Raw genomic sequence first — 26892 nt, 5'->3', positions numbered from 1 at the left:
GTCATACTACCATGGAAAAACTCATGGAAACCACATATTAAATAATAAACCACCGCACCATTTATTAAGACAGCTAACTGCAACGTCACTTTCTCTTGATCTGCAGCCATCACAAAATGAAAAGCCTAGTAGTTGTAGGAATGCAGCACTACAAACGGGCACCCTTTCATAACAGAAGCGAATATACAGTAGTGGGAGACCACATGAGTGTTCAGGGTGAGAATACTGTGATGACTAGAAAAGCATTTTAGTTAGAAAGGTTAAAAAGTCACATTTAGGGGCCATGTGACTAATAGAATTCCCCTGGCACAACTGGTGGAGGCCTGCCAGGGGTCATCTTGGGATTATTCAGCTAGCACTTCGGCCAGAATAGGCATCTTCAGCGATTCCCAGGCACCTACAGAGAGAGGTCACAGAGGGATACACTACTCCTCCAGCACATGTTAAACGTCCCATAAAGCCCCATGGAACATGCAGAATGTGAAAATCACAAGGTGAGCAAGTATTAGGAGCATGTCCGCCATTTGTCCAAAGAGCCAAAGCTGTGAGACAAGACATAAATCAATCATGAAAAATACAACAGCCAAATACAAGCTCTCCTCCAAATTGCCAGATTTTTAGTGAAATAAGTTAAACATTAGGACACCTCCTTGCGTGACACAAAGGATCTGTAACCATGGTTTTGTAGAGTGATGTTTCTGTTATTCTCAATTCAAAGGCAATTATTAAACCAGTGCTGCAAACATTAATGGTACACACACACTTCACTGCTAGCCAGGAAACATGTTTAACCCTCCTATTCAGTTGCAGGTCAATTTGACTCATTTTAGTTTTTAACTTGACAGCATTACTATGTAATCTGTTTCTCACTATAATTGAATGTTTTTTTTTTCCATTTAGTGTCATGAATACATATGGAGTGTTCTAACTCTTTTATCCATTTTGGAATGACTGTGCAGACTTTGTACACAAAGATGGTGTTGGAGTTAATTCTGGTCCACAGCCTGTGCTCCTGGAAGCATTTGGCAAAAGAGCTTCCCTGATTTATTGCTGAATCAGTACATGTCTAACAGAGACAAAAATGAGCTCCTCCCTGGTTCTGCATAAGTAATGATAGTAACATAGAGAATGAGTATTTACAGACATAGGACATTTCAGAGACAGAAGACATTGATGATTCTGGTGATCCTGATTGTGTCTTTCCTTCTGATGAGGTTTCAGAGGAGGTATCTGCCAAGGCTTCATCAAATGAAAACAATGGGACAACACAACTATCCTCAAGAGACAGGATATAGAAATTTAAAGATGTGAAAACAGAATGGTCTATATCACCATAACAAACCCAAGGCAGGCAGTCAGCTTCCAATATAATCAAAATGGCACCAGGACCTACAGGATTTGCAGCCAATCGAATCCATGATGTACAATCAGCATTTGAACTCTTATATCTTAAGCAATAGTGAGATGACCCACTTGGATAGGAGGCATGCATTTCAAGAGAAACAGAAGTCACGTGATTAGGCCGACTTACATGCAAACATAGGTTTGTAGATATTAGCTGGAGTTTGCAAACCAAAAGCAGAAGCAACTGCTAGTCTGTGGAATGCAGAGAGTGGAAGAGCAATTTTTCCAGCAACCACATCACTGGACTCATTTCATATCATCTCTAGGGTGATTCGTTTCAATAACCGTGACACTAGGCCTGCTTGACATGAAAGAGACAAGCTGGCTGCAATCAGAAACAGCCACTGTGACACGGCTGCAAATCAAAATGGATGGAGATCCTGCCTCGTGTACAATGCTGGTCCTCAGGTTACAGTGGATGAACGCATTGTTCCATTCAGAGAACACTGTCCTTTCAGGCAGTTCATGCCCAACACGCCAGCAAGGTATAGCACCAACTTTGGGGCACCATGTGATGAGAAATCTATTTATGCATGGAATATGCAAGTTTATACTGGAAGCCGAGCTAGAGGAGCACCTGAGAAGAATCAGGGGTTGCATGTGGTGCTGGATACGAGTGAGGAGCTGCAAGGCCATAATATTAACATGTGATAGCTCTTCGTGTGCTACCAACTTAGAACTGAGCTACAAAAGAAGAACCTGACTAGGCTGTGAACAGTGAAAGGAAACATGCCAGAGCTCCCTAATGAACTTCTGAAGCTGCAGAGCATAGCTGTAAATTACTCAAAACTCGCTTTCTCAGAAAGTACTACTTTCATGTCATACTGCCCCAAGACAAACAAGAATGTCTGTGTATTAAGCACAAAGAAGCCTCTCTGAGACAAGACAGGATAAGAAACCAAAAATCATCCTGGACTACAATTTCACCAAAGGAAGGGGTGACAGCCCTGATAAGGTGACAGAAATGTACAGCCCACTGGCCTCTGGTGATCTGGCCTCTACCTCAATTCCCTGGCAGTAAAAAAGAACATGCAAAATGCCAGATCTTTCCAACCTCCGCCCAGAGCCACTTGCCAAATGCAAGAAGTACATCAGTAACCAGCACACACACACAAGGTTAATAAAGCGAGTGAAATAAAGTAAAGAGATCATTTTAAAAGGGTTCAAGGGATCAAGGCTGAGATCACCTGAATCTGCACTTTTTAACAAAATCGGACTGTTCATACAAAGGAAATGTGTTTAATTGTCAGTTATTAAATTCAGCATTTGAAATAGAACTTCTCTTGTATTTTTCTTACTGGATGGCCAGGTGAGATTTTTTTTTATTTGACTGTTCTGAATAGATTTAAACCATAAGGTCAATTTGACCCACAGCATAATGGATGTTACTATTTTTCAACACAATACAAGCGAAAAATCAAAGGGGTTCCAACTGATTTGAAAAAAAAAGGCCTTACAGTACATTTCGGAGATGAAAATGTTCTGCAGACAGAGCACAGAAAATTACTCCTTCACAGAAATCTTTTTATTTTTCAAAAGAGACAGAGACATTATAAAACACTGTGTTAGGTTTTCCGCTTTACACATTAAGACAAAATAGATAAAGCACGCAGACAGCATGTACTGTTCAGACAGGCAGTGTAATTCCATTAATACAGCGGGGTCTTAAACTGGGGCTCTGGCAGTCTGAGATCGGCTCACAGATTTGCTAACTGTTACCTCGCATGACCCCTGCAGCAGGAAAAATGGCAGTACCAGCTCTAATCGACAAGCACTCCAAAAAAATTGAATCACACAGTATTTAACTCAGTCAGACTGTAGGCACATTCCGTGCATTTCCTGCCAAGAGAAATGGGATGGGATAGAGTAAACCGTAGAGAGAACTAAACAATGTTACAGCGGTCGTGACTAATACCAGCAGCATAATTTGTTTACAGGGAACAGATAGGTCTCTCCAGCGGGTGCACAAAAGGTTATTCATCCATAATATCAGAAACACCCAGACAGGGACTGAAGCAATCCTCATGTCAAGCTGAGAGAATTGCTTCATTCCTTTTACTGGTAACTGGTAACCAGGCTGAATTTTGAAACTATCAGCACCACATTCACCAGGATATGGTAATTGTGGCATCAAGCATTGAACTGAGGTACATGTTACGGTAATCACCGTGGCATGTAAATGCACAATCAGTTTTTTTTAATGCATTACTGTAATAAAAGAGAAATAACATTGCTAATTCATTACTCCATTACCTGCTTATCCTCCATGTGAATGCATTTATCAATTTCCATATCACTCTGTAATCCAAGATATACTGTACATCTTGAAACTTGACAGAGTTTCTGAGACAGATAAAGAAACCTTCAGGGATGCTATGTTAAACATCTCGGGCTACATTCCCACTCTGAATCACTGCAATGTGATCACTTTTATACTGCCATCCACTGCTGGAAGCATGACTCCATTCCTGCACGCTAGGGTTGTCTTCACCAGCTAGCTATGAGGTTTGGAATCATGATTTAGTCCACTGGTGGCCCACAGCAGGTCTTACAGGTCACCTCTTAGTCACCGTTTCATAACAACCTGGACAGAGTGCAATATATAAGGGCAGCACAGTGCCGCAGTAGTTAACATTGCTGCCTCAGAGCGTGGGTTTCTATTCAGGTGCTGCCTGCTTGGATTTTATAGGTTCTCCGCATCTTCACCTGAGTTTCCTCATATTAGATAAGGCCTGGTGACAATAGAGGGATGTTAAGTGGGGGATCTGTGAGGTGCATAAACAGTAAAAAAACAGGTTTTCACCATCTTACCTGTGCAGTAAAAGTGTCACGGTGCTGCAGTGCGGTACCACTTGCAGGTACAGTGGTTAACCAGTCCATTACAGGGCAGTTATTCATCCACTCACATACACTCACATCAGGGCCCATTTTCCCATGAGGCCACTTAACCTAACAGCATGTCTTTGGAATGTGGGAGGGAACCAGATTACCCAGAGGAAACCCACATGAACACGGGGAGAACATACAGACTTCACGCACACAGCGCCCCAGGTCCAGAATTATGGTCTTTACGCTGAGGCCGCAATGCTAACCACTGTGTCTCCATGCTAACCTAATTGTTCCTCATTAGCTTATAATTAGTACTAACTTTGATTACGAGTAGCTGTAGAAAAGTCTTTGTGCCCACTGGAAGACTGAGCTAAACAGGCTTGGCACTGCCAGGCCTTATTGAGCAATAATTAAGCAAACTCGAGGAAAAGGCCCACCGCACAGCTGAACTCCTGCTGCTTTTCAGCCCAGTGAAAGGGTCAATGATAGTGGACTAGTGAAGACCCTGTGAAACATCCCCAACATCAGCATCTACCGGCAGACAGAGGCTAGGGTCCAGGAAGAGGCCTTCTTTTTATCATACAAAGCAGGTGGGAAAGCAAAGTGACATCTGTCTGCTGTACCCTTTTATCCCCTGTGGTAACACCAGGTAAACACCATATGTCAGCCACACATCAGTTGCTGTTTGAACTTTATGCAATTTAGACAAAAGCACATTGTCAGACTCACTGTCCACCCACTACATTTCCCGATCACTGTGTGTTATTCATCATCCTGCTTTTTTCAAAGCCTTAATTAATTTGCCATTTTTGCTAGAACTACTTCATGGCTTTCCTTTCACTGTACCCACAGGATCACTCAACAATTATCAGACACCTTGATACCCTGCATTAGAGACAAACACATTTGCACAAAGATTTTAAGACATTGCTATTAATTGTATTAAGACGGAATAAAAAGTTTATTTATAACAAGTTGTTGCACATACCTAAACATTGTCTATAAGCATGTAGAAAAGCCTTTTCTGTCTCTGGAGGTTTTTTTCCTTCTGAACTCTTATCATTATAAGAATATAAAAGTTATAAATATCATATTAAGAAATATTAATATAGGCACCAATGTTGAGGAATGGTGAGGGCAATAAACTTTTATCCGGAGGATTGCAGATTCAAATCCTGGTTATAGCACATCTCTTGTACCCTTGAACAAGGTTTTTCACTCAGATTGTGTCAGTACATTACCCAGCTGTACTGTATATATGCAGGTTGCTTTGAATAAAGAGGTCAGCCAAGTCGACAAATAATAACAGAAAGACTTGTTCTTTCATTCGAAACAGAAAAGAAATGTGAGATACAGCAGCTTTAAAGAAGTTCCATTCATTCGAGGTGTGCCACTATTAGATCTGAGCCACCTAATAAACGTCAGTTTTTTTTTGTGACAGCTTGAAGCAATGGGATTTTTAAAATAGGCGGGTCCAAGCCATGGACACACCAAACATGCACGTTTTGCTCCACAGTGCAGGGAAAATAAAAAATGCATCACTACCAAACACCAAAATTAAAGCCTTCCTACTTTTTCTTGAAGTCCCTAAATTTCCCAGCCAAACAGTGGCTAAACAGCTTACAAGCCTCAACAAATAACTTTGCAGTTTCCCCTGAGACTGTTCTCAAAATTTCTAATTATTCATACCTGAGTTTCTCTCCACAACTCTCATAAGTACTGTAGTCTTCACAAACAACCCTTTTGAAAGTTCCAAAAACTCACAAATTTATTTCCCTAAAACTCACAAATTCATTCATCTTCAGTCTTTTTTTCCTCCTCTGAAAGGCACACAGAGGGGTTCTACCGTCTGGCCTTCAAACAGCAGATATACACTGACATACTAACACCAGAAACCTCTGTTTCCTACTTTTTAAGCAGTCATCTGACCAAGTGTCTTCCTGCAACTGGCCAGGTGACTGAAAGCAGCAGAGGTTTCTGGGAAATGTGGTCCCAACAGGGCTGTTCATCTGAAAAATGTTCTGAAAAGAATAGTTATAAAATCTGGCGCATCTGTTAGTTATTAACTTCTTGATTTCAAGAATCTCACCCAGGTGATTCTTGAAAGAAGCAAGGGTATCAGCCTCAACTACACTCCCAAAACCCTTTGTGTCAAGAAGTGCCTTCTGATCTCAGTTCTCATCATCACACCAAGTTCCCCAATTCTGACTAATCTGCTTCTCACTGGTTCCAACCCCTGTCCATGCCTAAGTGGATTACAGAGCACAGCCTATCGAGTGTACAGCACTGTAAGGAAGATGGCAGGGTGGTCCAAATTAAACATTAGATCTCCAGTCAGTACCTCTCTAAGAGAAGTAAAGTAAGCTTATAGAAACTCTTGCTCTCATCCGAAAAAATTCCATAAACAAATTATTGTTACTTTCTGCTTTTGAGCTCCATCACAGTAGACAAGCTTCACCAGATTTGTGGTAACATTTTTGAGACACTGCTAACACACAAGAACAACTTTATGGGCAAACTGCTCAGATTTATACTCTCTCTCTCATTCTGCAACAAAAGAACACATGATGTGAGGCCTCAGACATACCATGACGAATTGAATGTCAATTCAGGTGTCTTACCTTAGATAACTTTGTAGTGGATGAGAGTTAAAAGGGTTTAAATTATAGACAATTGACAGGAGGGAAGCGAGGAGATCAGCAGGGTAGAATAACCCCTTCAATTCTAAACTTCCTCGGCGGCATAAGCAGTAGAAAAAATAGCGTGCTTAGGTTCTGCGCAGTGTCTTGTCTTTTACTTTTGGACTTGTTCCTTTCCAGAGCTCACTTTTCTAAATCACTTTATAAGTTTTTCTTTGCCTGTGTGTTGGCCAAAAAGTCAATAACCTGTGAAACAATTTCAACAAAATACTAAGTTTCTTACTGTGCGTTATTTTTCCGACGACTAAAACTAATCCACTGTCGTTAGGTGAAATATCTGTAGAGATAATGTCACCGAGTGTTACCGTGAAGCACTCTCGCGGCTGGTCGCCTTGCACGGACAGTACTTAGCCAAGTCTCTGTCGCTCGCTTGTACAACAGGACTTCAATAACTGCGCTTTATTGTAAAATTTGGTAAGCTGCACCAGTGCTGTCCCTGCTACCTGTACCACACCTTGGCTCGAAAGGGGGTACAGTATGTTTTGCAGACAATCCTGCGCCCACTTCGGCGCACCTGTATTGCACCATTCGCTCCAGCGCTGCGATGCCCCACGCAGAGCAAATCACAGATACCGCGGAAGGGACTGATAAAGTACATCACTGCAGCTTGCAAACCTTTCAGGGAAAACTCAAAGCAGTACGCGACGTCAAGCATCTTGCTAATTCTTATGAAGGCGAAACGACGATATTTTAGTTTTACTACACTCTTCGCAAAGTTTGGGTTCCGGCAACTTAAGCATTTTTCCCAAATCCAGCCATAAAGAACTGTTACCCAGCCATTTAAAACATTGCATCTAACACCCACGCGACTTGATCCGCGTTTTCTGATAGCCTAGGTGTGGACATACACCAGGCGATGTTTTGATGCGCAGAAAAATGATAAATCTTGCACTGCTGCATGTGCACTGCGTGTTGACTTCAGTGCATGACTTCAGGGGTCGCGCGTGGGGTGCTTGCTTCGTTTTGTGTGCAACGGAAGCAGCTGATAAGCAAACAATATTCCACAAGCCCGTGGTGAAGTACAGTGTTTAATTATAACCTTTCACGTCGTAATTTGTGTTACAGTCAAGTTAGCTATTGCGTCTTACCCAGAAAGACGAGTTCCTCAGTCCACAGAAATGCTTCATGGTGCTTCGCTTTTTGCAGGTCCCTGCTTTTTGAACAAGTAAAAATCTGCCTTTTCTTTGGTTTTTGCAAATCGCACACACAGACACTCGGACAATTTCCTCTAGAAGAAGCAGAGTTCTACTCTGCTTCTTCCCCTTGGCCGAGTGACGTGCGCCCTGCAATTTACTTTCCTTATTGTGAGCAGGAGCCCCCGCCCCCGACGCGCTCTGTCCCGCCTCTGAGCTGGACTTGGCTGTAGATTCTCGGGTGGCTTGACGAGGTTTTGCGTGTGTGACAATACAATAAAAGTTGAATGTCGCAAGATAAAGAATCCTAGAACCAACGTCGCCTCCAGTAAGGGTGCACAGCCTACAAAACGTTAATTTTATCTCGGCATTCCGTGCTATGACTTTGATGGTTTTCTGTTCGTCTTAATCTAAGACCGCACGCCGCCTTTGATTGGGAAAAAAAAAACTCTCTCCGAATTTCTTTATGAATTCTGAATATCTGAGAATATTTTTTACGCTGAACCTCAAAAAACATCCAGATGACATAATACAGCTTTCAAATCACTATTTGAATGTCATTTTAGTGACAATGGCCAGTCTGCTGATGGTTTTTAGGCGAGTACTTTCACAGCTTTGGCTTATTTTACAGAACCCGAGTGAATATTGGTTTGTAAATTATTTTCCTTTTTGAATGAACCATTCTTCATTTTCCTAGGTTTTAAAATTATTCGGAATTACAAAATATATTTCTACTGCGAAAGGCTGGAGTGATTGGAGTGCAGGCTTTTTTGCATGAAGCTGCACTCTAGGAAAAAAAGAGAATTAGGATTTCTTCATGCTTTCTCCTTACTCTCCTACAGCACATATTTGTAGAGAGAAGGTAGATCTGTAGTGAATCTTGTCTGGGCATGTGGAACAGTTATTAATACTACTGTATGTCCACCTCCACATCTTCTGTTCAGCAGTCACTATACTGACAGTCTTGGCACTCAACTGTAAGACAGATTCTGTAGCAGCTTCTATTCAATAAAAGTAGCCTAATCCTACAGGATTCCTTGCCTTTGAAATATGCAGTGTGTGTATTTCAAAGAGACTGTTGTGTTCAAATGCTTCCCAAACTGGAAGATGACAGGGCCCCAGGGAGCTCAAGTGGTAGGGTGTCTAGTGCTGTTTCCCTAGTGCCCAGGTTACAGACCTCCCCCAGTGACCAGACAGGCACTGGAACATCTGCTCCTTACTGGAACAAATGACACAGTAGGAGCAGGTAAATCAGTGTCTTTCCAAGACAAACTGAAGGATTTAGCTCTTTAGCTTAGAACCAGGATTTACAGAAGTGGACTTTTCAAGAAATCTACCAGTGCTTTGTGCATGTCGAGGGAATCTAGGGGAAATATAAGATTTAACATATTAATGGTTAATGGGGGTTGTTCTGTCTGAACAGGACAGGATGCACTTGAACTAGAGGCGGACTGGTATGATATGGAAGCATTTGTGTAGAGTCGTTGAGGAGTTTGTAAATGGGGGAACAGGGAGGTCACAATAGACCAATGCTGGTGGGATCAGGAAAATCCAAGGTAGAATTAAGAAGAAGCTTAACTAATTCATGTCTTCTGCTTACTTTCAAGGATATAAATGGTACAACTTGCCAGTATCTTGCTGATATGTTATCTTTTTACTTCCCTCTACACAACCTTCAGCTGATTCTGGTGTACAAAGTGTTCTAGTCTGCGACTATACTTTGAGGGTGACATTGTGAGCTCTGGAATACCATCCCAGCAGAAATCAGGGACTCACCCACAGAAGCTTTGTATTATGGGAACTTGTTTTGTGGTTGCTTTGTGTTCATATGCAGACTGATAATTTGTTTATTTTGTCATATCTCTTTTTTGGGTATTGATTTTAAAGGTGTTATTATAAAGATGTAATGATATTAAATGTCCAGACACAACTCAGAATCCAAGGCCACAACATTACCAGGGAACTACAACATTATAGGAGTAACTGAAACATGGTGAGGAGAAAATGATGACAATTTTAAAATTTACATTATTAAAATATACAAATTTGAGAAGACAGACTGTATGAAAGGGATGTTGGTTTGGGAGTATAAAACTACAAACTAGAGATGTTAACCAAGAGGGTTCAGGTAAAATCTTTCTATGTTCAAATGGAAAATAAATCAAAGTGTTTAATCAAAGGGCATATACTATACCATAGACTACCTAATGCAGACATTGGTGCACAATGTTTAAAGTATAAACAGATTAGTAAGAAATGTAGCAAAGATGACATTATAGTACTGGTATAGATTTCATAGAACCACTTGGAAATGGTGAGAATAATATGGTAGCTTTCAAAGTTCACTTAAATCTTCAATGTCTGAGTTTAAAGTTAGTGATTATAATTTTTGAAAAGCTGACTGTAAAGGTTCAAAGCAAATTCATTCTTATAGCACAAAAGTTGAAGGAAAATACGGCCTAAATGGTTTGATTGAGAAACTAAGAAAAAACTGAAAGGAGGAGAGCCCTCACCATCCACCACCAACATCACCAAGAGGATGACGGACAGGATTGTACAACTGTGGCAAAATATAAGGCAAAGTATTATTTCAGTACTGCAACAGTAAAAGTATTACTGTAAATAGTAAAATATTTAGTGAGATAATTGTGTTGAATTACTGTACAGACATAATCAATGGCATACCCTATATTATAGAAGGAGCTCCATCAGTTTTGGGTAATCTAAGTATAACTGATATTTAGGTTCTACAGGGATAGGTCAGCTAAGAACTAACAAATCACCAAAGCCTCATGGTTGTTTTCCCTTTATACTTAAGGAAATGAGGGATTTTATCCATAGATGCCTGGTTAGCATATTTCTGCTCTCATTTAGAATGGGAGCTGTACTCGTAGGTGGGGCAGTTGCAAGTAATACAAATTCCAAGAAAGAGAGGTCAAAACTAAACCATAAAAATGTAGTCAATATTAGTCTTGTTACTAGTAAAGCTGGGGAAATTATACTTCGAGATAAACTAAAAAACCTCAAAATATAATTTATTTGCAAAGGGAAAGTCTTGTTAAAGTTGTTCTGTTATATTTATGTCTGTAATAGAAAGGTACAAAATGTAGCACTGATATTTCTGTGAAAATCTTTCAATATTTTCTAAATAAGGGACATCAGAATTAAAATGATCAACCTTTTGAAGATGATTAGTTTGTGCTTTTGTGCTTGTGATGTCTCCCTTCTCTCCACTTACACTGTAACATAGTAGCCATGTCTTAAAATATCAGAATCAATCTAAGTTGTAAAACATACAACAGCAAGGGGATTTTTAAACTTTGGCATTTTCATTTCCATATAACTACAGCATGATGGTTACGCTTTGGTGTGCTATGTTTAGTATTACCAAATGTACTGAAACTTAAAACAGGAAACACATTCCTTAAGTCTTCACCTCACATGATACAATTTGCAATAACTTTTCTAAATGTGATTGCATGCAAATTCATCTACTGGGTTCCAGTTCAGCAACACTGCTAATCCTATAGCAAAAACAGCAAGAAGAAAATACTACTAGGCCACAGGATGGAAAAAAACAGGAACAACCATTGCTCTTTAAGGAACTGAAGGCCAGTCTGGAAAAAAAGTGTACTCAGATTTCATAGTATTTTTATTTCAAGTTAATAATGCATACTAAATGGATAAAGAGACATCCAAAAATCAAATCAGCAGACATAAAAAGTTGAGACTTGCTTTATGTCTTATGGGATATAGCCTTAATCATCAGCAGCTGTGCTTTTAAACTTGTTTTTGGCTAACAAGAAAACAAATAAACAAACTTTAGTTGCATAGTGTGACAGATATCTTCCAAGGCAGTAATTAAAGTCTCTGAATTGTCCCTGTGTTCTTGTGTGTTTGTGCGTCTTGTGATGGACTGGCACACTGTCCAGAACAGAGTCATGCCTTGCTCACTGTGATTCTGAGACAGGCTTAAGGCTGCTCCGGCCAGGAATGAGCAGCTTTCCGATAATAGATGAATGGTTGTAATTTAAGAGTCCATATACTGTAGGCACTTCAAATGCTCCCATTTGGCATTCTGAACCTAGAAGTTTATTTTCTGTTTGTGTGTTGAAAATTGATTCTTAATACAGGGCAGGGTTTCATTACTCAAACTCACCACAATTTTTGTGTCTTAATTGATCATTTTAACTGTGGCATTTTAACAGAACAGAATTCAGGTTAACTCCAAACATTTTTGAGTAGCTGTAATCCCCCCAATTTAATGGTATTGAAATACTGTAAACGTCCACTAGAAAAATGATTCATTTCATGAAACGTCACTGTGGGGAGCCATGTTCTGTTGTCCCACTACTTAGCTCTGTGCATAACTGCTTAATTTGTAAGGCAAAGATGGGACAAATGCAGCCTGTGCAGGTACTTTTCACTTACGTTGACTTATGTATCCAATTTGGCTTTATAAGCAGTCAGAGGGCCGAAATGGCTCCGCCTGTACCAGAGCTCAGCATGCAGGTTGAGAGATCTGCACCCCAGTGCATTTGGCATAAGCTCTTACCTGAGTCTTTCCATTAGTGACTGTGACCGGTATTTGGAAAGTTTTTGCGCAGGTGACTGACTAGCCTGCCAGAGTTCCGTCAGCTATTGGGCAAAACAGTGACTCCAATTACTTTCTGGGTGCCTGCTGATTGCAGATAGGGCGGTGAGAGACGCACCTTTCCTATAGCTGGTGCGCCTCCTCTTCACAGTGTCAAAAAGTGAATGGCTCAGCAGGTGGATGCGTTGGAGGAGCATGTCCCTGTGTCTCATTCTCTGAATGTCACATTCTTTCCAGAGTGGGCTTAGGAGCTGTGGAGAGCCCAGTCTTAAAAAACAATTTGGGGTCTTCTGTGTGGCTTATCCAGTGAAGGTGCTCACCTAAGCACAGGTTGAACTCAATGGTTATGGCTTCATGCCTGGGTCACATCCAGGCGCAACATGGGATTAGTCAGCCAGGGCTCTACCAGCTCTCAGGAACACAGGGCCCCCTCCTGGACACTTGCAGGCTTGTGCAGCTGTTGGTGAGGGACACATCTCTCCTCCGATTGGGCAGTGCTGCCTGTAATGAGTTCAGTGTGGAGTGGTTCGAAGGTGGACTGGGCAGAGGAGTCTGTCTGCATTCTTATCCTCCCCAGTCTGCAGTCCGGTTCATAGACTCAAGCTGAGTCATGACAAACCTACAGCTACAGTAGCTGTTCCAAATCAGGTAGTGTAGGTATGCGAAAAATGTTCAGTAATGAAATGGCAATAAAGATCAAAAACTGAATGAATGTTGAAAGTCTGAAAGTTTTCTGACCCTATGGTCTTTGTGGACTGGAGTTGCCCATTCCTGGCATAGGGGAAACAAATGTGACAATTTAATTTCACACTTAGATTGAGAATGAAATTTGATATTTACCTAACAAAGATGGAAAATACACAAACTTTCATTAACTTTCATTAACACGTTAACATTTTCACAAAGGAAAGGGTTCAGCTGCAGTAAGTCAGAAAGGATGACACCAGTTTCAACAAATTCCTGAAAGTACTGTACATCTCTGAGAAATGTAAGGACCTAAACTTTACATAGAAGTACTGTATATTGCTCAGTAAATCTACTGCTCTTCAGTACGAAAACAAATGTATCGCTCACTCCCTCTAGTGGGAACATATTCTAAATGCAAGTAAGGACTTGCTTCAAATAAGAAATATGATATATTTACTACTGCTGCAGGAAGTAGTAAATTTCTTTTCTACCAAAGGAGTTCAAAATCGCTATACTGTACTTTCACACTGAGCTAGATCAACTCCTGTATATTTTATGACTATCATATAAAATATTAAGAATGAAATGTATTAATATTACTTCAGACTACAGGCTCAATTTCTGTGAACCTGAGAAACTGCTTGTTTAAGGAGCTGATTAAATAAAATAAAGAAAAATCACTTAAATAATTAAAATTGCTGCCCAGTGCTAATAGTTTACTACATTATTTGCTTTGTGGGGTGTACAGAGAGCTGTTGTTGTGATATACTGTACTGTGATGTTTGTGGAATGTGGGAAATTAAGTTTTGTCATTATTAGGATGAATCAATTTGTTTAGCTGAGACTTTTATCCAAAGTAAAGGGGCTATAATTGTCTTTTTTGTTTCCCATAGACATTTTGGTGAACATTCAGACAGCATTCTGGGTAAATTACTGTGCTTTAGGGTACAGCATTACCACCTCTGCCTGGGATTTGAACATGCACCCCCCCAGAATCCTAACCTTTCTATCCTGTAATCACTTTGCAAAAGTATTTTTCAGGAGACTGTAATGGAAAAAAAAAATGTTGTAAATTCAAATTTATTTCCACCCGTTCATTTTCTGACAGCTTCATCCAATACCGAGTCATGGGGAAGACAGAGCCTATCCCAGCAAACAATGGGAGCAAGGCAGGGTATTCCCTGGGAAGTACGCCAGTTCATCAAAAAGCAAACACATAGAGAAAAACACACTCACACCAGGGCCAATTTCCCCAGAAGCTCATTAATCTATCACTATGCTTGTGGGCTGTGGGAGGAAACCAGAGCATCCAGAGGAAACACATGCCAACACAGGGAAAACATACAATTTCCACACAAACAGCACCCCAGGACCCCAGCGCTACAAGGGAGCAATACTATCTACTGCACCACTGTACCACTGTATCACCTCTCAAATTTAAAACATGCAAGTGCAATAGTAAAATGCAGTAGTTTTATTGTTCTTGCATAGTCAGATACAAGAGTTAATCACAGATCTCTTGATCTATAGCACAGTGGCAAGGAACAGCAGCACTACAGCTGTCAGTAGATAATGTGATTAGCACAGATTATGGATCTATAACACAGTGCCAAGAAATGCTGCTGTTCGTTATTACAGTAGTTTATCTACAGAAGTAGTCAGTAGACAGTATGATAGGCACGGGTCTCCTGAGTCACCAGAGTCCTGATGTTGGCAAGCAGCTGGTTCTACCTCAGGGGACAAAGAAACAAAGCCTCCTGGAGAGGTGAACAGAACAGGCAGGACTGATGAGGGAGCATATTTCAGCATGTCTACTACTCAGTGTTAAGGATTATTGAAGCACCAGGCCTAGCAGTCTTCTCCAGCATCTGTCCCTTGTTTCTGTTTGAGTGCTTCATAAGGTTTGGACTTCATGCCCTTTGCTTTCACCATGCTAGCCTCACTTACTGTATACAGCATACTGCATGTATTCCTGAACACAGACAACTCTTCTCGATATTCCGTTCAATTAACCATTTTGTTGAGATTGCATTTTAGTAGCCTTTAAATGATAAAATCCTGCATTTTGTCATTAGATTTAGGCATCGCTGGATACCCTCTGATTCTTAAAGACATTTATCAACAGCAATAATGCCAGCAGGACTAACCATTCTACTGCACAATGGAAAATATGTGACCAACTTCACCACCCAGAAACCCAATATAGCAACAGGGTGGGGCTCTTCAGGAGACATTAAAATTCTGGAAACCAGTCATTCTATGAAGAGTAATTAAAGCCGAAGCCGAAGCCTTTATATCTTGTCATGGAAATATAACTATCAAGGAAGCCACAAGAGAGAGTTCTCACCTGAGTAAGGTCTTTATTTCAATATTGCAATATTGGGAGCCCTGCTGCCACTTCGCCAAGTGCAACCAGAGACTCAATTTGTTACAAGCAGTACAGGGTTTTTATAAGACGTTGCGCTGTAAAAAAGTTCAGCACTTGGTCCCTTCTAAAACTTCCCCTTTCTCTAAGAGAAAACAGATTACATCATAGAGCGAGAGAAGAAAACTAGATTTGTTATTCAAAGTTTATCAGTTACTTTCAGCTAATTCTAATGACCCAGACAGCATATATTGTTTTGGTACATTGTCTTCTAAACTAACCTAAACAGTGTACTTTGTTGACGAACTGTTTTCTAAAATTCTGCACGTACTGTAGCATAGCAGTTATATCCTTGAAATATTATCTAAAAGCACCAATATATTTTTTTGTAAAGCTCTCTACATTTTTAAGAATCAATTAACTCATTAGATTTCCACTACAATTCCCTCCTTTTTATTCTTGAAAATGATTAAAAGTTAGATTCTTCATATGGACTCCCAGGAGGCTCCCATACTTCAGATTCTTCCGTTTTTATCAGAACATACTGATGCGCAAACATATTAATTACCATATTTCAAAGCATTGGAATAATATATTTTGTACAGCAACACAAAAACAGAAATACAAGTATCACAGCTACTATAATCGGTGTTAGTAACTTAAAGAAAAACATTCCCCCTCATTATCAGTTTCATTCAGCCAGTTTGTATACAAAGAGGCTTCGCGTTTAGATTCTTCCTCTTTCTGGGCTTCTGGGTGACAGGCTTCCACATAAAAAGGAAAAAGGCTGTGCACATCAGTCCCAAGCATGTGATCCCCATCTATCCCTGTGGAGACATCACTCCTGCTCTTTGCTCAGTTCGTTTGTGACCTTTTTACAGTGGGAAGCATGAATTCAGGGCACCTGGCACGGCCCCCTCCACCTGAGCGAACACCACCTCTTTTTCCTGTCTTTCACCAGAATCCAGTCTACTTATTCACGCATTAGTTCTTACAGCACAGGTAAATCCCTGTGGGCTGGAGCCCAGCATTTTTCTTAGGGTTTTTTTTTTACAAGATTGGTCAACAGCTGGGTAATAACTCTTAGAAAAATCTACACATTGTTCCACTGCCTCAGCTGTGCCGTTTTGCAGAACAATTCTAGCTGAAGTTGTAAAATTTCTCTTTGGTCCGTTCCTGCAAAACATCTTATTATAAACAAACAAACCATAATAATAATGTGCATCTATGGGAATCACTCCCAAGGGTAACCCCCCTTAAAACTATATTGTTCTACCCATCAGGTTCTGCCACTAGATAGGAGAACCTTTCTCTACATTTTTTTTTTACCTTCATGATCCCTTCAGGGCGTACAATTAGCACAGAAGCAGCAGCTTTAGTCCACATGTTTTTCAAGCAGGATATTAACAGTATGATCATAACGAATAATACCAGACACACAAATATGTATTGAACCAGAGACCCTCTCCAGGTTCCTAGCACAGACTGTAGCCATGCACCAATGCCCCAAATATCTGGATTATAATTATGATATATATTTTTCTTCATCATAGATGTACTTTGCTAAGTTATTCATTTGCTAATAATTGTCTAGAATACAAGTACTGTTTAGTCTTTGCTCACCTAAACAGCTGTCTATCACCCTAATAGAGAATGGCCTAAAACTGTGATTATAGCGAGGAGCATACAGTTATTTCCATTTTAATATATCTGAGTTACACTCAGACTAAAAGCAGGGCTATTTACCCATGCCAATAAACCTAAATGGTCCGTGTGGGTCCTAATGCCCCGGTATAGTGATGGGGACACTATACTGTAAACAGGCGCCGTCCTTCGGATGAGACGTAAAACCGAGGTCCTGACTCTCTGTGGTCATTAAAAATCCCAGGGCGCTTCTCGAAAAGAGTAGGGGTGTAACCCCGGTGTCCTGGCCAAATTTCCAATTGGCCCTTACCAATCATGGCCTCCTAATAAATCCCCCTCTATGAATTGGCTACATTACTCTGCTCTCCTCCCCACTGATAGCTGATGTGTGGTGAGCGTTCTGGCGCACTATGGCTGCCGTCGCATCATCCAGGTGGATGCTACACATTGGTGGTGGTGGAGGGGAGTCCCCATTACCTGTAAAGCGCTTTGAGTGGAGTGTCCAGAAAAGCGCTATATAAGTGTAAGCAATTAATTAATTAAATAATCACCTCTATCAAAGGGGATTACTCCCATGAGCATCTTCTATAGCAATACAATCCCAACATGAGCTCTGATTATTATTTGTGGCTGACTGATAAAGTATTGATTCCATATCCCCATTTTATCAAAGTAAAACTCATTACACTTAACAGGTACACTGTCGCCCCCCCTCAGGAAGCTCAACAAACACAGAAACAGTTACAATATAATAATTAATGTTCACTCAGTCTCTGGTGCAGTGGTTCGGTGTCGGCGCAATGCGTAGATCCAGCGATCTCGTCCTGTCACTCAGATGGCAGAGTCGATAGTCAGTTGCACTTGATATGGTCCTTCCCAGCAGGGTTGAAACATCTGGCAGGGTATATCTTCCTCACCACACCCACTCGCCAGGTATCAGGTCGTGTCTTCCCTCTACTGGAGGTCTCCAAGTGTCCAGCACCTGTTCACCAGCCCCATGCACCACTTCAATTAACAACCTACAATACTACAATAGAGAATTAGCAAATTCAACAATCCATTAGCCAAATTCATCCCTCCAGGAAGTTTTGTTAATTGGCTTGTGATGATATCAAACAGGCTCTATTACACAGTTCTGTTTGATCCAGCCCGCATTCCATGGCGTTCCTTCAGTCTGATGTCTAGTTGATCTTTTAGAGTTCTGTTCCTTCATTCCACTGTTCCAGCAGACTGAGGGTGATCTCAGTCCATCTCACCCCGAATAATCCAGCCACAGCCTGTCCCTTGATCATAATACAAGCGGTAGGTCAGTGCCCACCGAGGGCTTATCTCCATCATCAAGTGTTTGGTAGACACAGAGGCAGTGACAGCAACCCACTGGGAAAACAGATTATAAGAGCCAAGGTTTCCCTTTACAAATGTAAATTGTAAACATTTGCTACTGCATGAAAGGTTCTCAGGAGCAGGCCTTTTGAGCTGTAGCACCTGCACCTGAACTGTAGTTGAGTTCCTTTGATAAGCATCACATTGAGATACCACATAAGTGGCTACTGCTTCAAACACGGTCCCCACCCAGGTGTCCGACAGAGTGCATTTGTCGAGCTATAAAGGGCATTAGGCTGTGAGGGCATGCAGAGCGTCCAGTGTGCTGGTAGCACCACACTCTTTTCTAACCATGTCCTTTTCTCTGCTTTAGAGGCCTCAGCCTGAATATCCTGTAGCTGTCCCCTTTTCACCAACAGAGGTCTCACAGGGGTCTCAGACTCCTGTTCTACAAGTACTGCTCACCTGACAGCTACATCTGCAAAGTTGTTCCCTCGAGTTACTGGAAACATTTCTTTATTATGTGATTTACACTTTACCACAGCTACTTCAGTCAGCAGCTGCAAAGCTTCTAACAGTTCAGAGACAAACCCAGCATTCTTAACTGGAGTCCCTGCCATGTTGGGGAAATCCCTATTCCTTCACTGCCATCCAAAATTGTGGCATACACCAAATGTATATATACAGTCTATATAAATTGCTACAATTTTCCATTTAGCATATTTACAAGTTTCAATTAAATCTTTTCATTCGGTCTGCTAGTTCTACACCAGATTATTCACAGTTTATACAGCCAGGCAGGTAGCCTGCACAACACATAAACACGGCCCCTTGGCCACCGCATCAAGGGGTCCTGAATAATAATAACCCATTTCTTTCACTTACATACAGATTACATACAGATGTTCCGTCTGAGGGAATCCTGTCCAGGGCCAGTGCCTGCAAGAAAGCTTGTTTCAAAACATCAAAAACGGTTTCTGCTGCAGGGGTCAAGGCAATTTTGTCTTTAGACTGCACTACCCCCCTTAAACCAATACGTCACTAGACAAGCTCGTTCTGAGAAGGCATTCACCCTGGCTTTATCATGTAGTTGGTTTTATACTCCTTTTTTTTCTTCTCAAGATCCAATACTTGGAGTAGCCCGGCCTTATGGATTCCCTCATTAGGTAAAACAATCACAATATCACATAACTCTATTGAGTTAGTTTACATAAATCCTATTTCATGCAGTAATTCCTTATAAAATGCTGCAGTCTGGGCCTAAAATAGGTCTGGGGTGTCCCCCACCCACATCAGTAGTTGAAACTGTACATCTTTACCCAAGCAGACTGTGACAGCTTATATTTGCTTTAAACACAACCCTTGCACTCCTTCTCCTGTAGCCTCCTGTTATCCGTTAGAAAACGTTATATCATATCTTTATGCTGTTTTAGTCTAAAAACAGGACAGCTGTGCTCCTGTGCCCCACAGTTACTGCACACTGTAAGATTATTTCACTTTTATTTAAATCCTGAGATAAATTTAGGAAGGCTACAGAGGGGTTTACTAGATTAAAACTGTTAGTTCACACACGGCTCTCGTTTCAGCTTCTGACAAGTTCTTTAATTGTGAAATCAAGCCTCTTTCTTACAATTTCTCCAAAAAACACATTTTTTTTAGTAACTGCACACCAGCTTATTAGTAGTTTTGTCTTTGAGGTTTTATATCTCGGTATAACATTAAAGTCGCACAATAATTTCGACAAACTGGCGGCTCCCTTTTCTCCTCCTTGGGAGTCTTTTTACCTCCCATTTGCAGCGCTCGCACTTCTGCATGCATGCTTCGCGAGTTATTAAATCACATCTGTCTCTGTTTGTAATATCAGGAAAGCATAGTTGCACATTCTTGGCAACATCAGGTTTTAACCCACTCAAGTAAATTTGTTTTATTACTGTGGAAGTATCTTTATTCACTTCCTTTTCATCGGCTAACCCCGAGTATACTATCCATAAAGCTATAAACCTTTCTGTAAAATCTGAAAACATCCTCACTTCCTTCTGCTGACATGCTGTTACTTTTCTCTAATCAGTTTTCGGTGGGAAATGCTCTTTCAAAAATCTCCACACTAATTCCCACCCTTCTCCCAGATTCTCTCTCAAGGCGTTCTATTTCTTCTTTTGCTTTCTCTTTTTCTACATATACAACTTCGTTTCGTTCAGCCATTGCTTTTAGCTTTTCCATCAGGGATTTTTCCGTCTCATCTATGATATTCTGTTGAATTCTCAAATATTCCTCTAAATATTTTTATCCAAAGGTTCATACACTTTTCTACATTCCTGTTCAGCCTAAATTCCGTCTGACAGTCAATATTTCTTTTAAGTTTCACTTTGGATTAATCAAACTTTTTTTCCCTTCACACCAAACCATTTTCATGTCTCCCACGTGCCCCGCGGAATCCCCCAGTCGAGACAAACTGACGAACTATCACAATTCGGGAACATGGACCAGGTTCGAAATCCTGGCTTTAAACACACAGTTGAATCGAGTTACCATTTTCGGCTCTTCTGCGAGTACAGTTCTACTGTAGTTACTACCTTCAGCCGTACTGCAGTCGTGTACCAGGATGCAACACCTGGATTTTTTCGCACGGGCAGGGCGAGATGCTATTCCTTCAGCAATCCCTCCTTTTCTACCCCACCTTCACAAAACAGGCATCTAAAACACATACACCATTAACTCATTTTTCTGTTGTACTCGCTTCAGCTTCAGGAAAACCCTGAACCCACCACAGCAACATGGAGAGGACAAGGGACTTTTTAGAAAAGAGGAGTCCTTACCTCTTTTTAGAAGCGGCCGCCTAACTTTTCCTCCCCATGTCCGTGTGGTTTAATTTAGATGGATACTTCTTCATCATTTGGGTCACGTATCCGCCAATCTGCCTCCTTTTTAGAGGACGTTATAAACCTTTAGGAACAATATGATCTAGCAACAAGGTTATGTCACTATAATTAGGCTTAAGACAATCAAGAACAAGGCGCTTGTCTTTCTTCTAAATTCTTTACGATCATAAGGAAAAGACTTAACTAATGCAAATAATTCACTAGGAGACCAATGTCAATGTACTGTACATATGCTGGAGTTCCTTCTGGACCTGAAAAAGTGCACATTGGTATTTCACAAACAAGTGGCTCCGGACCGCTTTCTAATTTCGGTGGAGACTTTTTCTTTTTAGTACGCATGGCCATGACTTTAGCTGCAGTTTGCTGTTCTTTAGTTTCAAGACTAGTCTTTTTTTAAGCTTCCCATTATTTCTGTGATTCCTCTTTCCATTAAATAAGTTTTCCAATTCATTTTCTTTCATTTCTTCTCCTTCTCTTCTAAGTTTCCCCTTCTTCAGGAAACTTCTTTTTCCTAATTCAACTTTCCTCTGTCCATTCTGATTCACTTACAAAGATCCTTCATAGTTATGGGCCCCTAATTATCATATATAAATTATGTGCAAGTTCCCTTACACCTATTACCCTAGCTTTACAGTTCATGAACATAATTTTTTTCCCTAACCCAGGCTATAATTGTTTCTCCGAATTTGTCGTACATGTACTTTTGCTGGACTGCTCGGTCCCATTTTCGTCTTTGAATTTTAATTTCCCATTTTTACCGATCGGTGCCTTACTTTAGAACCTTATCACATTAACTACTCCGCAGAGCAAAAACCACACGTCTGTGTTAAGATAAGTTCTTTATATGAGTCCCAGACTCATCAAACCCGCGTGAGAACACCCCTGTGGCTCGCTTCTCAAACTATTAATTTTTAAGGATCACTTACTGACGTCAGACAGCTGCCAATTCTCCAGACGCGTCTCTGGAAGGATAAACAGTTTATCCTCCGAGGTTCGTCCAATTTGCTAAAATTGTCCGGGTCCGGATGGAGTTTCAGCAGCCGTTCGCGTTCAGGTTTGTGATCCCGGACGAGCCCCCAAACTGTCATGGAAATATAACTATCAAGGAAGCCACAAGAGAGAGTTCTCACCTGAGTAAGGTCTTTATTTCAATATTGCAATATTGGGAGCCCTGCTGCCACTTCGCCAAGTGCAACCAGAGACTCAATTTGTTACAAGCAGTACAGGGTTTTTATAAGACGTTGCGCTGTAAAAAAGTTCAGCACTTGGTCCCTTCTAAAACTTCCCCTTTCTCTAAGAGAAAACAGATTACATCATAGAGCGAGAGAAGAAAACTAGATTTGTTATTCAAAGTTTATCAGTTACTTTCAGCTAATTCTAATGACCCAGACAGCATATATTGTTTTGGTACATTGTCTTCTAAACTAACCTAAACAGTGTACTTTGTTGACGAACTGTTTTCTAAAATTCTGCACGTACTGTAGCATAGCAGTTATATCCTTGAAATATTATCTAAAAGCACCAATATATTTTTTTGTAAAGCTCTCTACATTTTTAAGAATCAATTAACTCATTAGATTTCCACTACAATTTTCACAAAACTTATTGTAAAAAATGCAAAAAGTTGCAAATTGGTGGCATTGATCAGTAGGACTAGCGGTTAGTGCATTAGTAACCGTTACCAACAGAGGCCACTGAGATACACCTGGATTATGCTCTTGGATGATTTGACCACAGCACAGACGGAGAAACTATAATGTGAACACTTGCTTATCTCTTTACGCATCACACTTATAAAGACCACCAGCTACAATATATTATTTCTTCACATTACAGCTGATCTTAACCTTTCAGTGGCACAGCATCATCAATAAAAAATGTTACTTGGAATCAAAAGGACTTAGGTTACAAGAGAAAAGGCTAATTTTCCTTTTTACTAGTATATTGTATACTGTATATGCATACAGTCTCTTATCTTTCGACTGTCAACCTTTGACCTCACTCTCCCACTCCAGGTTAGTGTTATCAAATGATATATTCTCTTGTTCTCTTTTTCAAAGGGTTTAAAAATTGAAACTGCAGAATTTGAATCCCCGCGCATTACAGTACATTATTAAGCAATAATTACATGATTACATGAGTGGTGACAGTTGTTTTGACCAAAACAAATAGGAAATAGTCATTCTAAAGAACGGGTGTATCTATCCATTCACTTTCTACCTGCTTTATCCAATGCGGGGTCACGGAGGAGCTGAAGTCTATCCCAACAAGCAACAGGCGCACCTTCGCACCTGAGATAATATAACAAATAAAGATCGATTCAGTGAAATTTCAGTCATGTAATGGCACGAAATGGAAGATCCAAGAGATTAATTTTGCTATGTGGTACCGTGGATGACATTTCTCAGCCTGTATTTAAACCGTTTTCTAAACCGAGTTAAGTAAAGGACGACAACGCAGTGGGATCAAGAGACGTTAACGCTTTCACAAGCAGGGGGAGCACCTCGCACACCAGAAAATATTGTAGTAGTTGTAGAGGTTACTGCTCCCAAAAAAGTGGCAACAAGTGTGAATTACTGAACCTTTAAACCAGAAATCTGTCTAAATTAATGGGTTCATTGAGATGAGGAAAAGTATGAAGTAAAAGACTGTGGACCCACTAGACCTCTAAGTTAATTAATTGAACAAATCACTTGCTTAATTGATCACTATGAAGAGTCTGTAGAAGCTGGTAATTTATAGAAACTGCTGGACTGGAGAACCCTAGAACTGAAAAGTCAATGAGTAACCTAATTATTTAGATACAGTATACATGGATTTTTTCTTAAGGTCTTTTACAACCAATGACGCAAAACATTAGTTTTACCATTAGTTATAAAACACTTCAAGGTCTCGTTAATGGCATGACAATTAATCGGTTGATTGACAGTTGTTACTGAGAGCTCATTTTGACGTCATTGAATCAATACACTTCGAACTTAATGGACTAGAATGGGCGATATGGCCTTCTTTCCTCTTGGCTGTAACTTTTTTTTAGTTCTTACGAAGATCATAAAAAAAAGAAAAAGGTGTATTAAGAGACGTTTTAATTCCATCACGTACTTAGACTTTTCAAATTAGACTTTAGACAGAAAAAGTATTTCCCCTAGATTAAGAAAATAAAGTGTGCCAGAATAATACCATTTGATTCACAGTAAAAATAAAATAAAAATTATGAAATTGAAAATGTCACAGGTTACGATCAGTAAACACTTCACCGCTGTTTATCATCAGCAAGTCTGGATACGGGTGGCCATTTTTTAATTTCGAGGAAAGACGCGAGTCAATATTTTAAAAAATCAAGTAATATCCTTCCCGTTGTGTGCAATACCCTTCCCCTTTCCTGCTGTTAACCGCAGATACAGCGCCCACAGTACCCTGAACACTAGCTGTGCCTTCTTCCACTTCGGGGTGAGCTGACGTCATTCTAATTACATTAAACAGTATTAAACAGCACAGGATCCAGCTGTATTCGGATTTCGTTCACATCTCTGCTGGAGAAGGCTGAAATCTGAAATCTGAAATCCGACCCCCCCAATAAACTCATTTTACAGACTTTTTGCATTTTGCAGACTTCATAAAGATAACTGGGGTTGTGTGTGGAATTTTATATTTGTATTTGTATCTGCAAGCTTAAACTACAGTATATTCAGAATATATATTCAGAATACTTAGGATGAATCGGTGTAACTGTTCCTAAAATGAATTGGAACTGTTTTCTACTTTTACATTGCTTTTGGGACCATAATCCTGTCGCATATCTAATTCAACTCGCACGAATATATTTCGTTGACTCCTAACTCTATTAAACAACGCTGGTGATTTGAGAGCGCTTAAATTTTAACGTAACTAAAAATGAGTTTGAACCCGGGTTTGGGAAACCCGAAAGTCAGTTTTAAAGCTACGAAAATGTTAAGGTTGGCAATAGTGCCGGAGACGTTGCAGGAAAAGATGATGAGTCGTACTGTAATCCATTTGTGTCTGAAAAAACATCTCCCCAGGCTTTGTAGAAGGACCCGGCTACTCAAGCCGTTAAACAATTTTCCTTAATCGATTTATCAGCGGACTAGCCATTTCGTAATTATAAGCAGTTGCAAAGCAAGCGTGTGAAAACACAAGAGGAAACCAGGCTGCCCTCATATCTGAACAGAAACAAACCTCTTACGGTTTAACACAAACAAGCAAGAGTACGATCCTCCCTTCCTTGTCCGAAGGGGAAGTTTCTCCCAATCCTGCAGTTAGCGATGACGTAAGGGAGGAATTCAATACAACTTTTTGTGTTTGTCCTCTGACGACGCACTGAGCTCTGTGGCACCGACACTTGAGCGCACAGAGAAGGGTGAAGTTGAACGCCAGCTTCGAAATCTGGTTGCCGAATTGTGAGCTACCTAGCGGGATTTCGATATCGAACAACCTCTCTCGTTTGGGACTTTTGCCTCAATATGTACTTGATTCATCTGTGTGAAATCACAGTTTTTTCTGGACTTGTCTAAGGTTCCTCTCTGTGACATTAGTCATATGAATAGCAATTAAGAAATGGGGCTACAAAAGAATTTAAAAAGTAATTAGGCTTTTTTTTATACCGGTGTTTTGATCCGTTTTTCTTTTCGAAGCACGATATTGGAGAAATGAGGTGAACACCTGATTTCAGACGAGTCATCTGAAACCCTACGCGTTGGGGTGGACTTTCTCCCTTTTTTTCAATGTGAAAATCGAGGAGTGTGTGGCATGACTGAAAAGCTGAAAATCGTCAGTCTCTGCCCATGAGATTGCCTGTTTCTTCATCTCGGACCTGTTACTCCGAGCCAGCCACAGGGAGAATCTCCGCACTGAGGGGCACCGAGCGCCAATTCATAGTGACAGGAAACAGGATCGTTGTGTGCTTGTGGATTAAAAAAAAAGCACTTGGCACCCAAAAGAATCAAGGACGTAGTTGCTCGCAAATCCAGTCCTCTCTTTACAGCTTGAGACTTCAGAACTTTATCTGGAATGCGAAAAAGAGACTTGCAGCTCCAGTCGGGGACACTCTGAGAGACACGGGAGAGCACGTAGAAAACAAAAAGGAGTCAAAATGATTTCAGAAGAGCGAAGTAATCACGTAGCCAAGCAGGCTTTAAACTTCCCCGTGGGCTTGCTGATCAGCTCGCCAAAGAGACGCTTAGCTAAACTGGGCCGGAAACCCAGCAATGGATCCGTGCAGTAAGTAACGGGTTAATACGCACCTGCGCCTTTCCCCTCTTCTCATGTGCTGTACTGTACCTCTTGGTTTGAACAGATTCACACGGGCGGGGGTGGC

General features: G+C 40.7%; 2 protein-coding genes and 1 pseudogene across 7 annotated transcripts in view; 2 read left to right on the top strand and 1 right to left on the bottom strand.

The window, feature by feature from the left end:
- Positions 1–8215, bottom strand: part of abcc3 (ATP-binding cassette, sub-family C (CFTR/MRP), member 3) — a 94699-nt gene extending 86484 nt beyond the window's left edge. The window contains exon 1 of one of the 2 annotated variants that reach the window (XM_015356119.2): positions 8021–8215. In XM_015356119.2, coding sequence (XP_015211605.1) covers positions 8021–8059 — 39 coding nt within the window. In that variant the 5' untranslated portion in view covers positions 8060–8215. The remainder of the gene's footprint in view (positions 1–8020) is intronic. The other variant, XM_015356120.2, reaches the window with a different exon arrangement.
- LOC138241251 (piggyBac transposable element-derived protein 4-like) lies at positions 514–2425 on the top strand (annotated as a pseudogene).
- A 17657-nt stretch (positions 8216–25872) lies between the features above and the next one.
- radil2b (Ras association and DIL domains 2b) overlaps positions 25873–26892 on the top strand; it is a 64932-nt gene continuing 63912 nt past the window's right edge. For all 5 annotated transcript variants that reach the window (XR_001479434.2, XR_001479433.2, XR_001479432.2 and 2 more), the window contains exon 1: positions 25873–26795. Coding sequence is in view for 1 of the 5 variants with exons in the window: in XM_015356175.2 (XP_015211661.2) it covers positions 26668–26795 (128 nt within the window). In the remaining 4 variants the exon portion in view is untranslated. The remainder of the gene's footprint in view (positions 26796–26892) is intronic.

The sequence above is a fragment of the Lepisosteus oculatus genome, chromosome 9 (assembly GCF_040954835.1).
Source record: "Lepisosteus oculatus isolate fLepOcu1 chromosome 9, fLepOcu1.hap2, whole genome shotgun sequence".
NCBI classification, from domain to species: Eukaryota; Metazoa; Chordata; class Actinopteri; order Semionotiformes; family Lepisosteidae; genus Lepisosteus; species Lepisosteus oculatus.
This window is presented reverse-complemented; position numbering and strand designations above follow the sequence as displayed.